Source organism: Sparus aurata, chromosome 15, assembly GCF_900880675.1.
Source record: "Sparus aurata chromosome 15, fSpaAur1.1, whole genome shotgun sequence".
Classification (NCBI taxonomy): domain Eukaryota; kingdom Metazoa; phylum Chordata; class Actinopteri; order Spariformes; family Sparidae; genus Sparus; species Sparus aurata.
The window spans coordinates 5,119,827-5,134,378 of record NC_044201.1 but is presented as its reverse complement, the minus strand read 5'-3'; the positions used below and the strand labels follow the sequence as shown (position 1 = coordinate 5,134,378).

Genomic DNA, 14,552 nt, shown 5'->3' with positions numbered 1-14,552 from the left:
ATAATCAGTTAAGTATGACCAAAATATCTGATTAAGTATTATACTGTTATTATAAATATCATACTCATTCTGGGTGGCCACCTTTAATGGTCTCCTAAACTTTAAATTAAGATTACACTGTACTAGATCTCAAGACTATTTTGGTCCCTAAGGATCATATTGTCAATACTGAACTTGGGAAAACAGCTCGAGAATATAAGACACCATAAAAATGGAACAGAAACTCTCAAAACCAGAAGTCTTATTTAAGCCATATTGAGCAATGTGAATGTTTAATGTTTGATACATTTTAATCACTTTAACTCTCATTTAATTGATAATGAGTGATACACATGTAGGTGTTTTAGTTGAAAAGAAGTTACCTCTATTGCTTTTTTTTAAGTGTTTTAAATGTTCCATAACATTCATATGCATTGTTTTTGTATATGTTATTATCTGGGCTACATTGTGAAAGAGTGGTTGCTCTCAATTACCTTCCCTGTTTAAAGGACGGTGTGATGTATGCAGGCAGAATGGCACCTGGCAGTTTTATATTTTCATAGTCTATGCTGTGCTTTTATGACTGATGCATCACTGTGTAACTGAACTTGTTAGCGTCGTAGTTTTGTAGGTAGGGAAGGCTTATCTGTAGAAAGATCGTTAGTCGTCGAGTCTCATTCCCAGGTCGCCAAACACCAACGCTTTGGGTCGGTATTCAGCCCAAAATTCAATCCTAAAGCTTACAGAATTGCCTTCCCTAATGAAATTTTTTTCTGTCTTTATATAGCTTTTTCAAAATCTTTAACTATAAGGTAACTAAAAAAAGAATCACAGTGTAATAAAGCGCAGTGTTCCCCTCCTAAATGTAGTGAAGTTAAGGTATTGAGTAGCATAAAATAGATATGCTCCAGAGTATAACTACCACAGAATTATATACAAGTATAACACTTGACTAAATTACCTTCTGAACTGATCTTCCGTGTCAAACCTTGCGAGTAAACCTCGCCTTGTCTTCCCGCAAATTAACGTCTCTGGACGTGAACAGATGAGGAGGTTATCTGGCTCGGTCAGACATCAAGAGTGTCTTGCACTCCTTTTGATCTGACGCCAGAATCAAGCAGAAAGTACACTAATTTCCTCGCCATCTTTTAATCTAAACAGGTGTAATTACAGGAACCCAGGTGTATTTGGGTGGATTCATACCCTACACATTAGAGCACAACACCATTGCACAACAGCAAGGAAACGGGGTGTTTGCTAATGCTATTGGAGAGAATTGTGATTCTTTTTTTTTTTTTTTAATTGCATCACACACACACACACACACTCTGAGTGCTGCGGTGCACCTCATTTCATGAATCCTTGTGCAGATTGAGTAAGATGAAGTAATTAGAGGCTTTAGTTTGGATAGCTAGCTATCTGCTCTGTTGCACATGAAGGCAGGGAAGTTGTAATTAGAAACTAGCCAGCAACACCAAAGGGTTAGGTGGCTAACAGTCGGCCAGGACACACACACTTTGTTATTACCTCTTTGCAGTTATCATTTGATATAGCAGCATCCTGTCCTGTTTTCATGTTCGTTTGATGACATAGTGCCGAAGGACCATCCTCTGGCAGGATGTGGCCTGTCGAGGCTCCAGTAATGACTCATTAAAGTTGTATGTTTGCTGTAAGTATGCTTTCTCTGAGTGTGTGTATGTATGTGTGTGCGTGTGTGTGTGTGTGTGTGTGCCTGTGCTTATTTTTTGTGTGTGTAATGAGTTTGAGAGGCTTATCTGGGCCAAACATTTAAACCATCCACTCAGTCTCAGCCACTGATTTGTGAGAACGAGGCTACGAGTTGATTGTTCAAATGACTCTTGCTTTCCAGAAGAGGATGGCTGACACTTATCCAGAAATGTTTCCCACCCATAACAACTGTTAAGTGAATATTTTTGGCTAAATGATTTAGACCTGCCGAACTGCTGCTGGTCATGAAAAAAACCTCACTGAAATCATTTGGCAGAAGACATTTCTCCTGGGTTTCTTTACACAGTGGGTCAGAATTACCAAAAATGCAGCAGAAAGAAGGAGTGAGTTATCACATGACTTTAATAAAACAAATATATTCAGATTTTCTATATATAACATTTTCTTATAAAACTATATATATATATGTGTGTGTACATATATGTATATATGTATATATATATATATATATATATATATATATGAAAAACACATTTACAATGCATGCAGCACCATGTCTTTATAATACTGGTGTTGACAGAATTCAATAGCTCAATTAAGTGCCACCTCCAGGATAATATTTACAATACAGTAATTTACTGCAATAACCGAGGCTTGAAGTTCCATAAAAAGAGAAACAAAACAGCTCTGCCATTACCGACGACATGAATCGATCTTCCCAAGACGTCTGAAATGTCACTTCCTTACTTCCGACTCCTCATCTGCTGATGGGGAATGGGATCAGTCCATCTTGCACTGTTGCATCCCTCTGGGCGGATCACTTTTCCAGGAATCATGTCGATCCTTCCGGGTGCTGTTTGTGTCAGCATCTTTGGCAGGAAAGAATGACTTGGGTGTTGGGTGTCTGATGTGTATGTGTCAGCATCTCAGGTGTATGCAAGGCTGGTGTTTGTCAGTGTATGTGACTGGTTTGTTGGTTTGCTGGGTGTGTGTCTTGTGTTAATAGTGTGTGAGGGTGTATATCTGTCTCTGTGTGTGCGTCCACGCATTTGTGTCAGCGTCTCTGACAGGTGTGTAGGTTCCGGGCTGCTGTCCTGCTGACACTGTGGTCCCGCTCTCCTTTCTCTGGTCGGCAGGCCATGCCTTCGCCACAGTCGCAGCGCTGGAACAGCTCCAAGCCATGTGTGCCTTTCCTGCGGTGGCGCGTACACACCTGGCCCTCCGTCAGCACGGGCTTACAGATGCGAGACCAGAAGTGTCTGGCGCAGCAAAGACCCTCAGAGCAGTCTGCAGATCTCAGGCACGTGTCCCCTTCCTGGCCTGTAGATAGAGGCGAGAGAGGGGTGAGAATGTGGCACATGACACAGACTCATCTGAACGAATCTTGAACCTAATCAAGACTGATGACTCTCCACAGGACACTCACCTTTTGCAGCAGTAGTCTGATGGCTGTTGGGAGGCTTCTTGGCAGGATGCTCACTGGTGTTGTTGTGTTTATGCACACCAGGGAGGATAGATGCATCTGTACTATCTATGTCATTGGCCTGGCACACACCTGGAAATGTGAAAAGAAAGAAATCATTTAGGGTTTTGTTGTCACCAAAGCAGGTATCAAATGCATCTCTTACACATTCTGGAGGTGATGATTAAGTGTTCAGACGTGCAAGACAGAACGGCAAGGAGTTATCAAAACATGATCCAAGAGCTGGTGAATCATAAATGCTCACCATTGCTGCAGCGGTTCCCTGCACAACACATGGAGTCCCGTGCACACCGCTTCCGGCTCTTACGGCAGGGCATGCAGGCGCCTCGGGCATCGTTGCAGAACTCATCAGCTATACAGTCTTCATCTTCCGTGCACACACCTGACTGCTATAGTTTGAAAACAAAAGAAGCGTGTCACACAAGTATCGAGATACAAAATGTCAAACTTACTTGGGCGCAACTTCTTCCATGGCGCACGGAGCGACTTTTACGCACGGGATTTACCTGCAAGGTATCCACGGGTATTTTGTGTCCCATTCCTCCGGAGGGAGAGGTGCGCGGACTCGGACTGACAGTGTCGGAGCCTTTGCTCCCCGAAGCACCGGGCAAGTTCTTGATGGCGTTGGAGTTCATGAGGACGGTCCCCGCGTAAACGTCCCCGAGGTATCTTAACAGCGTGAGATACACAGCCAAGAAGCGACGCACTGACGGAATCTGCATGATTCTCCTGTTTTATCTGCTGCGCTGCAAACACACGGAGAGAAAAAAGAAAAAATCCCTGCAGAAAATGACTGAAATGAAGTCCAATAGCGGGCCTTGAATCCTGAAATCCCCAAAAGTTTTCCAGAGAAGTTTCGGCACGATGCTCTCGAAGCTTCTTGCCTCGCAGTCCCGGGATGATCTCTTTATACATGTGGACCTGTTTGTCTTCCCGCCCCTCGCCGTGCACAACAAAGGCGGAGGGGTGGAATTTCAAAGAGAGCCCCACTGTACGGAAATGGCCATCTATTCTCCGCGCGCAGGATTGCGTTTCACAATGTTTGTGTAATGATAATGACCCGCGAGGTCTGAAAGCGCATCGCTCAAGTGACGCACCAGGGAAATAATGTTTATCCTCAGCGCTTAATGAATGACGTTTATACAAAACACGTTGTCTTTTTTTCATGAAAAACATAGAGCCGGTGCTTTATTTACATTCCTCTGATGCAGCCCGGTTATGTCAAGGTCTGCAAGCTGCGCGCTTTGTTTCAACAATTTGAGGGAAAACTCTTATAATAAAGAAATGAGATGACAAAACAAGCATTTTCCCATTAAACAGACACGGATATCCTTCCCACAAATACTGAATCTGACTGTTTCTCATTTGTTCATAGACTTTATTTAAATGAATATCAGAGTGTCACAAAACACTGCCGCACGTTTCCTCTGGTGAACGATTCACTTTATAACCTCACTAGTGTCACTAGTGCTCCTCACAGTGTAGGGTTTCGTGCGCCCCGTTGAAAGCTGCTTGGTTATTCCAGCTCCTCTTGACATTCGAGGAGCCCAGCTGCCCTTTGGCTGTGTGTGTGAAGACGTGATTGAAGTCACTTGCGTCGATTAACCACTTCATTTGATCCTTCTGATTGCAAAGGGGGTGCAATTATCCTCCAAAGTGTGCTTGATTACACCAGCGGCGGACATCAATGTGTGGGATATGCGGGACCATTAAGGGGTGTGAAAAGTTTACAGAATTAATGGACTTCCGTGGCGAGGCCTTTCAGGGCTGACTGGCACTTTGAGATTAAAGGCGGCTCTGATCTGCGCGCTGCTCTCTGACCTCTCTGGGCTTCTCCAAACAAAAGTGTCCCGAAACCCCTCCGACGGACTTTTCTCGTCATGTTCTGTTTCTGAATGTCCGCTCCGCTGACAGAAGCTCGCAGGTGCACAAGATGTAAACGAGCGCGTGTGTTCAGACGTTCTGGCACTTGGACGTCATCTGCTGGTCACGCCGCCGGTGGGAGCGTGTGTGTGTGTGTGTGTGAGAGAGAGAGAGAGACGCGCCGCGGACACCTGACGAACACACCGCGGCACTTGTGCGCGTTTCAATTGCAGCGTATCTTTTGAAGTGCAGCTTTTATCTCCACTTTAGTAAATGTCAGTGCTGCTGAGGTGAGCGCCTTTGATGCACTTTGATCCCCTTTGATCTCGCTGAAGTGTCACCCTGTTGTTACGGCTGAGGCCGGTCCCCCTGTCCCCCCAAACAGATCTGTTGTGCGAATAACACCGAGACCAGAGAAGCTGAATCATCTGCACTTAAAACTAAGTGGCTGACACTAACTCTCAGGCCTGATTATTAGATCTCAGGCAACCTTAAAAAACAGTTCACATCAGACTTGGGCCAGCTGGCTCGTGAGAGAGATTCAGTCTTACCTGCAGCTCCCTCCTGTGGCAGCAAAGTGTAAAGAAATAAAAATATCTCTTCACCTCAAGTCACGCTGAACTGTTTTTGCAAATAACTAAGAGACAAACACCACTCAAAAGTATTGTTTTTACTCTATAATTTTAAAAATCGTACATGTGGCACTCTGCAAAATCAATGTACAGCAGAAGAAACAACATAACACAAGGCAAACATTGGGTAACATCGCAGAAGGCAAGATCAATATATGACTCAAAGAACAGTGGTTCGTAAAGTGATGGCATACATAAGGCTCTGTGATGAACATAACCTGCCTTTAATACAGCAAAATACTTATGGTATGCCTACGGGAGTAAGATTTCTTCTAAGTCTTAGCTCTCCATCAATGATTTATGTGATATAAATGTAAGCGCGTCAGCCTGTTTGGCTTCCTGGGAAAAATTAGATTTTAAATGATGATCAGTGCTATCATACCATCAAAGATTGTCAACAAGAGTATTGTTTTTATGTTTGTGAAACGCTCAAAACTGCAAATCATTCGCGCCATCTCCAAATGCTCAGACTTCCAGCGACAGATGGTCCCACTGAGCACTGATTTATTGGCCAGTTATGGTGGACTTCACGAGACCATAACAGATATGTGGAGAAAAGCATGTCATTGCAGTCGTATCAGGGATGATAGATTGTATCTTAAATGTTCCTGCGAGATAAATCAAAGGGGGAAAACAGGAAATTCATTTCACATACAGCTTTGTCAGCCACCAAATGACTAGAAATTCTCTTTCCACAGTGATTAATGTGTTTTATTAGATATAACAAAGGATGAGAAGCAGCCATCTAAGAGGACACATACGTTTTTTGAGGTGTATATGTGTTCATGCAGCATTGAAAAGGACTTGTTATGTTGATGTTAATTTTGTATGCCATTCATTTAAGGCACTTACATTTCTTCTGATTTTATGCTCTGACTTTTGGACATGAGAGAGTGATGAGCCGGGTGAAAGATCGTGGTGCTAAGTTGTGAGTTTCTCGAAATGGAATCTCGTTTTTTTTTTAACGTTCACCGTGAGGAGACATTTAAAAGTTCAATGATAAGATTATGTTAGAGGTCCAATTTGTAAGAATTCACGTCTCATCAAATTCTGATGCTTCAGGGTGGCGGTCGACCTGACCCGACTTCGTCAAATATCGATGCTTTGAAACCCCAAGCGTCAATATTGGACGAGTTGTGAAAATCAAAGCATCATAATTTGACGGGTTTGGAATGAGACTCAAAAGTCAACATTCTTACGAACTGTATCTTAAAGTCAAGACAGTTTTGAGCTCTGTGAACATGGTACATGTTGCCTCCAAATAAGAGGATTGGATGATCTTAACATGGTTAAACCCGTTTAAAAACCACAAGAATACCACATTGTAACATGTGCTAAGTGTGCTAACACTTAGCACATTGTAACATGTTACAAATGATACCAAACAAATTTTCACTCAAGTTTACAAATTGACACAATGTTCCAATTATCTAAAGAAGGAAGTCAAGTACGTTACAAAGAAATCAAGCACAAAAAAATCACTATACAAAAACAATAACCAGTACTGTCATCTCACCGACGCTTATCATAATTTATCAATAACAGCACCAAAGACATTGAAACCATGTTCACAGTTGTGTCAGAAGAGCTATACAGGAGCGAACAGAGGACGAGGCATTTGGGCGATTTGAAAATGAAGAGTATGTAGGTAGAGAAGCATTCATATGCGTGATTAAAAGCATTTTAAAGAACAAAAAACGAGTGTGACTTCATTTTACTGAAGACTAAAATGAGCTTTAACTGCGGATTTTCTCAGTTAATGGTCTTAAGTGCATAATGACACATTGCTTCATGGAAATACTAGCTGACATTTCATGTGTGTCGGTGTGTGATCCGTAAGAGTTTAAGCAGGGCACTTACTGTAAAAGAGTCACGTCTCTTTCCACTGAATGCACAGTGTTTGTGCTTTTCAAGGTCACCGTGTATAAAGTGTACTAAGTATTTGAATTAGCCCAGTTGTGTTCGTTAGTGAGCGTGTGACTTGTAAATTCAAATACTCATGTACTGTACATGCTGTATGCCATATGAACGTTGAACGAGAAGAAAAATCAGTGACATTCAGGTTAGTCTTGAGCACTTGATACCAGTTTAACTTGCAAACTGTAGTATGGAGATCTCTGGAGAGTATCAGAGATTGCAGCAAGCAGCCGCATGTCAAAACTCGGGGAGCAACTGCGGTGACATCTCTCAAAGTCCATCAAATATTGCAGAGAAACAAACAAGGATAATCAATCATCAGCCTCCTCTCTTTGAGTGGTCCATCACCACATTTCTCTTATTTACCCTATCAAACATTCATCTACCCACCAAACATCTCTCCCTGTTACATGGGCAAACCTGGCTCCATTATCAGCCTCTGTTTGTGTGTGTATATGTGTGTATCCCTGCACTTTCTTTCCCTTGCCTTTAGAGCCAAGTGTAAGACAACACTGACGAAGTGCTACAGCAGTCCCATTATAAATGCTTGATCCAGAGCCACAGTGAAATAAAGGCATATCGGTGACCCAGAGGGTTTGCCATCTATCCGTTTATCTTCTTTTCCATATGCTCGCTTTCCTTTTTTTTTTTAGCAGGTTTTTTTTGTTTTGTTTTGTTTTGTTTTTTTTACAACACAGCCATGTCCTCCTGATGGCCTCTAAGCCAGCAAAAGAAGAGTTTCTTTTGGTTTTAAGGGGGAGAGGAGGACTTCAAAAATCAACGTCCCAGCCGGAGTTGTCATCGGGAGGCGGGTCCTCATTGTCTTCTGGGAAGCTGTCGAAGTTACTTGTGTCGACTGCTGATGTGACCTGGTAGAGAGATGGAAAAATTGTTCACAGTGAATGGGTTTTGAGCATGAGATTGACACAAAATAAAATAAGAGTGTAAGGAGTAGAGCTTTCAGCAGGGTGCACTTACATTAGGGATAATAGGAGGCGTCAATGTTCCCTTCTTCAAGCCCTCCCAGTTAAAGCCCTCAAACCATCTAATAGAGAAAACAGCATCAGTTGGTCAATGCAAAATGACATTTTACAGTGGAAAAATGAACAAATAAGCATTATATTAATTCAAGACATGCTTACTTGTGCTTTTGGATGTCTTTGACACCATTTTTCAAGTTTCCCAGTCGTTCAGAAGGATTATCCCTGCAATTGACACACAAACACACACACAAAAAAAAAACCCCATGATGAATCAGCATTCAGACCGCCTCAATGTGCTTAAACATCTGACAGCACCAACACTCACCTGCATAGCTTTTTGATTAGATTGGCAGCATTTTTGGTAATTTTCTTTGGAAATTCGATCATGTCGATGCCTCTCAGGATGATGTTGTAGGTTTTCATTGGATCAGGCCCAGAAAATGGAGGGCTGCATGATAGAGGCAAAGATATTAGCGTGGAAGAACTAAAACAAGTGACCTATTAAACTGCATAAAAACAGACTAAGAGAACAATCTTTGTTGTGTATGGTAGCATATATTCCATGAAAACTTAAAGGGGAATTTCAGTATTTTTAAACCTGGGCCACATATTTACATGATTGGGTGTATAAATGATTAATTCTAAAAAAAAGTTTTGTAGTCATTGTTGCAGATTGCTTCAGCTGGTAGTCGCGACACAGCTGCAATGGCGGCAACATAATCCCTTTGAGGAAACTCTGACCGTCAAAGTTATGTCCATTAAAAGTCTTGTTATAATGTTACGGTTAAATAATAAGATATATTTTGTTATCAGAATACACAAGTCTTGTTCATGGAGAAGTCCAAGTTAAATTGTCAGCCAAGACATTGGAAATGCATTCCTGCCGGCAGTTCCTCGAGGTAAACTCCAAAGTCCCTCTCTCTTTCACCATCATCTTCTTGAAATAAGTCACAACTCGCAAGATTTCCACATGCTTCCCATTGAACAAGACTTGTGTTTTTGGCAACAAATCTTGTTATTCAACAAAAATGTCTCTCCCTGAAGGAATCTTTTCTGTAATACTTTCAGACTCTTAGAATAACAACCTCAGCCTTTCAGTTGCAAAAACAAGCACTTTTAGTGGACATAACATTGACAGTCAGAGTTGCCCTTAAGGATAACGTTGCAGCCGTTGCAGCCGTTGCAGCCATTACAGCCGAGGCAGTCTGCTGGTCTAATTCCAAAACTTTTGACAAGTATAACTCATTGACACACCCACACATGTAAATTTAACGCCCTCATTTAAAAATACCGCAATTCACCTTTAGGATATTAGTTCTATGGACATGCCCAGGCTTGTGTGTACCTGCCAGTTAAGAGCTCAAACATAAGGATTCCTAGAGACCAGTAGTCAGCTGAGATGTCGTGACCCTTGTTCAGAATGATCTCTGGTGCTACATACTCCGGCGTCCCACAGAAGGTCCACGTCTTCTTGCCAAACCCGATCTTCTTGGCAAAGCCAAAGTCAACCTAAAGAAATACCAATATTTTTTTCTTCAGTCAGATAAAATTAGAATTGTGATTAATCTTTATTGGGGGTACATATCAATTGTTATAGTGAAATCATCTAAATATTTTCAATATCACAGCTCTTCGCTTGATGCTTTGGCTTAGTGGATAGAGAGAGCTGAGCAGCTAGTTGTTGCTCTGCCAAGAGCTATAAACTGGTTTGTTTTTGAGGAAGGAAGGGAACAGCAGCACCCCAAGACACACAGAACCTGACTTAACCTCAATCGTACTTTTTATATGATTAAATAATACTTGAAAGTACAGATGACATGGGGCATATGTTCACATTTAATTTGATTTCATCATTGTAACACCCCAGAAAGAAGAGATTTGACATTTTTCCAGTATGTCTAATCTTCAGCAAAGACACAGATACTGTTTTTGAGTTTTTTTGGGTGGTAAGCCCTTCCTGGTATCTTACCAGTTTGGCATAGCCCCTGTGGTCCAGTATAAGGTTCTCTGGTTTGAGGTCTCTATAGATGATTCCTTTGGAATGCAAGTAGGCGAAGGCTTCCACCACACAAGCTGTGTAGAACCTGGTGGTTGAGTCCTCAAATGAGCCCCTGGAAACACAGCAGGACGCAGATCTGTGAACTGTGAACTGTGCAGTATCTAACTGTATTCATCTGGCAGAAACCAACCACCAGGTTTGCTCTGCGTAGGCTTCCAATGAAAAATGTGCCTGAAGTGTTAAATAAAGAAAACAAACTCTTTCCCAACAATCATCTCAGAAAAACACCAGATTTGAAGGGCTGTTATACATAATATAACAACAAAGTTGACATTGTACTACACTTCACTATATTCACATGATATAAACTTGTAACTGATGTCAAATAGCTTAACGTGAACCACATATTTTATCGTGAGAAATCAGAAAACCCTGACAGAAACATAATTGGAAATCTTGCAAAATGTACTTACTCTTAAGCGAATACAGTTCAGTTTCTAACCTGGTGAAATAAAACTTACCTGTCTCGAAGAATGGTCCACAGCTCTCCTCCTAAACAAGCTTCCATCAACATGTAGAGGTACTTGCTGTCCTTGAATGTTCTATAGAGTCTGAAAACACAATAGTGGATTTTATCTCAAACAGCTTTTAATAAATGCAAATATATCTGATGAAAATCTGGCTGGAGAAGTGCAAAGTGCAAAAGCACTTAATTATTAATACAAACACAGCAGTTGCGGCAAGCAACTGTAGATGATCTATTTCTAAACAGAGTGGGCTGTATAGTCAGAAACACAGTCATAGTCTTGTTGAGATTTCTGTTGATACTACTAAAAAGTTAGGACACTGTATAAAATGTAAATTCAAAGAGAACGCAATGATACAATCCAAAGACAAGATAATCAAATGCACAATATGTCATTTCTAATTCTCAATTCCCTCAAAGAAAACAATAAATACAAAAGAAGTAGCATAACAATGTTGCAAACTGGTGTGGGATCATGGGTCTTTATTGGTCAACCATCACCTCTGCTGATGAATATCTGACATGAGTTCTTCATAGGTGAGGTAATGTATTCATTTAATTCACATTGCGTCTAGTCAGATTCACCGACTTCCTTTTCTAATTTTCTGACGCATAAGAAACGCAACATTAGCGTGAATAAAACGACAGATCTCTTGAACATTTTTGGAAACATTTAGGGTAACCTAATCACACAACTCAACGAAATATATAAGATGTGGTAGGGTGTCATCATTTTTGAACAGTTTAATGTGGAAATGTTACATGTTATACGTTTAATATTCAAACTGATAAATGTTATGACTGTGATGTCTGCAACACACAAAGTAAGAAGAACCACAGCATTCAAAGGTTCTTTTGGAATCGGGGTTGTACCTACCACATCCGAATGATTGAGAGAAAAGTTTATTTGTGGCTTGAGGCAACAACATCTACAGCATTTGAGAGGGTGTGTGGACCTCCACATATTTAGACATTATAGAATTAATTATCTGACATGACAAAAAAAGGCATACACAGTATTTGTACTGCGTTTCAGTGAAGCTCTTTAGAAGATGTACCTAACAATGAAGTCAGAGTGGGCCTCCTGCATGATGAGTTTCTCTGAACGAATGTGCTCCTGCTGTCTTGTGTCCACAATGTGCCTCTTCTTCAGTATTTTCATGGCGAAGGTTTTGTTCTCATCGCTCTTGAGCTGAACCTGCAATGCAGAGGAATCAAGGTCAGCCTGCGCAATAACCTGCACTCTCCGGGAACCAATTGTAAAGATGTCAAAAAGAAATCATTCGTGTTACTGTCACAGTAGAGTTCTCCCTTACCAACTCGACACGCCCGAAGCCACCGACACCCAGAGTGTCGATGATGTTGAAGTCAGCCAGGTTGAGATTGAAGAAAAATGCGTTCTCTGCTTCATACCTGTGGTGCCGGGAAAAAGGGGGAAAAAAAGACAGAATGGGAACAGGATTAGAGATGAGATGAAGGATGAAAGACGAGATAATCCACTTCCAACAACCTGAGACAAAATTTCCGTCTCTCCTTCAGCTCATTTGTTTGCAAATCTTAGAGGATTTGACTCATAGTAATCTATTGAGGATGTTATTGAGGATGTGGAGTGTATAAATGTGAACCTGTGAACAGGATGTGTTTGAGTTTCGTCCTCTGGTAAACCACTTTGACCTCTCTTTGAATGCAGACTGTTCTGTCCCCGTTCTTGATGGGAAAGAACAAAGACGGGACATCCGACACATGAGCTGCTGGCTGCTCAGCTGGCTCTGAAGACATGCTTTGGCTCTGCCACCGAACACCCTGAAATGCCATTGCAGACCAGCACACACTGGCGGCTGAGATTGTTTCCACGTGTCCATGCCTTATCCCCAGATGGCCCGTGTCTTCTCTGGATATTGTTTGATCCAGACAGAGTTTCATCAGCTCAGTCTTTGGATCACTGGGCTTAGGACAGACCTGAGACTGAGGCAGCCCTATCTGGGTCACTAAGAACAGACCACCACCTCAACGTCAGGCCTTTTCTCGCACAAAAATAGTACTGCTGTGTGCCAATAACAGACATTTAACAATATTTCTTTTAGGATAGATGACGTGTTTACATAAGTCATGAATCTCCTTTCATGGAGCAGCAGGGATTAAGTGTATTTACCTAGAGTTCTAGGTTCAAATACAATAAATAAAAAGAAAGAGACTCTTATTTTTACTTCATCTTAAGCTTGGTGCCATTTGACATGTGGAAATCCATCAGATTGAGACAGCTCAGCTACACTGCAATAAAACAATAAAACCTTTTCCGTGAGCTGCATACCAGTGGGCACAGTGTTGGCACATGTTGGCACGTTACTGAGTACAGTGTTTCTCAGAAACACATGAGGTTACCAGGACAGTTAATGTTTATGTTGATGTTCCTGTGTATAGTCACTGCTATTTGCATAGAAGATTCACAGGTGATCCTCTGATCTGAGTCTCCCCGCCCTTCTTCTGGATGCCGGCCCAGGGAACACACCAAATCCCAAAATGCTCTCCGCTTAACAAAAGGACGGGGACTTGTAACCGAGAGCACATGAATTACTGTGGGAGGATTAATGATAATGTCAGGGTGACCCACACGTGCATTGACTTACAACCCCCACTCCAAAAAAGTTGGGACATTCTAACACGCATGACTAAAACAGAGTGTGATAAGTTGCTAATCCTTTCTGACACACAGTATACACACTTGGAAACAATACAAAGACAATATATTTAATATTTTTTTCTCACTGTCAATTATTTCTGAAAATATGCGCTTATACTGAATTTGATGCCAGCAACAAAAAACACCTTTTTGGAACATTCCACCAGTAAACAAGTTAATTGGTAACATGTGACTGTATCATGATTGGGTATAATGGCAAGGTTCACCACTTTGTGAAAGAGGGGATTGTATAAAGAATATAAGTACATGTCAGGAACACTTTAAAAACTTTTGTCAGTAAACACAATTCTTTGCAAATGACGGACTGAATGTTGCCAATATATGTTCCCTGAAAACCGTGTTAACTTTACACTTCTATAGGTTCGATTTTCAATCGTATCATAATGTTCTGGTTAGGTTTAGGCCCAAAAGTCACTTGGTTAGGGTTGGAACAAGATTATGTTTTGGCTTGGCTGTTTTTGTCACCACATAACACAACTGGAAATTGTCCCAAGATCTCCTACTCAATATTCAATTGTGTCACACTTACAAATTCTGTAACAAGGTGTTCCCTTGCCGAAATATCCAGTGGTTTCTCACTGACAATTGTGGAAATTCATGTCACTTATTGCTCCCGTAGCAGTGCTGTAGTACTTCAGTCTTGTCTAGGTCTCACAAGGTGTTGAATAATTATTTGCAACAAATCTTTCTTAGTGTCCATGGGGAGACAAGAGTCACCGAGAAAACCTGATTTGTTGAGGTTTTATGTGAACATAGATCTTTCAGATCAATTTAATGCCT

General features: G+C 41.4%; 2 protein-coding genes across 4 annotated transcripts in view; both read right to left on the bottom strand.

Annotated features, from left to right (window-relative positions):
• Positions 1 to 2,186: 2,186 nt before the first annotated feature.
• dkk1b (dickkopf WNT signaling pathway inhibitor 1b) lies at positions 2,187 to 4,077 on the bottom strand. The gene is made up of 4 exons (XM_030441176.1): positions 3,658 to 4,077; positions 3,396 to 3,540; positions 3,095 to 3,223; positions 2,187 to 2,988 (listed from the first exon to the last, which is right to left on the bottom strand). The coding sequence occupies exons 1-4, from the start codon at positions 3,871 to 3,873 to the stop codon at positions 2,723 to 2,725; spliced, it is 756 nt and encodes a 251-aa protein (XP_030297036.1). The 5' UTR covers positions 3,874 to 4,077; the 3' UTR covers positions 2,187 to 2,722.
• A 1,592-nt stretch (positions 4,078 to 5,669) lies between these two features.
• The window catches only part of LOC115597095 (cGMP-dependent protein kinase 1), a 96,090-nt gene continuing 87,207 nt past the window's right edge, over positions 5,670 to 14,552 (bottom strand). For all 3 annotated transcript variants that reach the window (XM_030442757.1, XM_030442758.1, XM_030442756.1), the window contains exons 10-18: positions 12,388 to 12,484; positions 12,130 to 12,269; positions 11,067 to 11,156; positions 10,516 to 10,657; positions 9,892 to 10,055; positions 8,872 to 8,994; positions 8,706 to 8,768; positions 8,542 to 8,608; positions 5,670 to 8,432 (exon numbers count right to left, since the gene is read on the bottom strand). In XM_030442757.1, coding sequence (XP_030298617.1) covers positions 8,334 to 8,432; positions 8,542 to 8,608; positions 8,706 to 8,768; positions 8,872 to 8,994; positions 9,892 to 10,055; positions 10,516 to 10,657; positions 11,067 to 11,156; positions 12,130 to 12,269; positions 12,388 to 12,484 — 985 coding nt within the window. In that variant the 3' untranslated portion in view covers positions 5,670 to 8,333. The remainder of the gene's footprint in view (positions 8,433 to 8,541; positions 8,609 to 8,705; positions 8,769 to 8,871; positions 8,995 to 9,891; positions 10,056 to 10,515; positions 10,658 to 11,066; positions 11,157 to 12,129; positions 12,270 to 12,387; positions 12,485 to 14,552) is intronic.

What these genes read in the sequence shown, in the direction of transcription:
- dkk1b (XM_030441176.1), bottom strand. Translation starts at nt 3,873, where the DNA reads ATGCAGATTCCGTCAGTGCGTCGCTTCTTGGCTGTGTATCTCACGCTG. An exon ending in TACCCGTGGATACCTTGCAG is followed by an intron (nt 3,541 to 3,657) that starts GTAAATCCCGTG and finishes TTCAAACTATAG; the next exon opens with CAGTCAGGTGTGTGCACGGA. An exon ending in TCAGACTACTGCTGCAAAAG is followed by an intron (nt 2,989 to 3,094) that starts GTGAGTGTCCTG and finishes CTCTATCTACAG; the next exon opens with GCCAGGAAGGGGACACGTGC.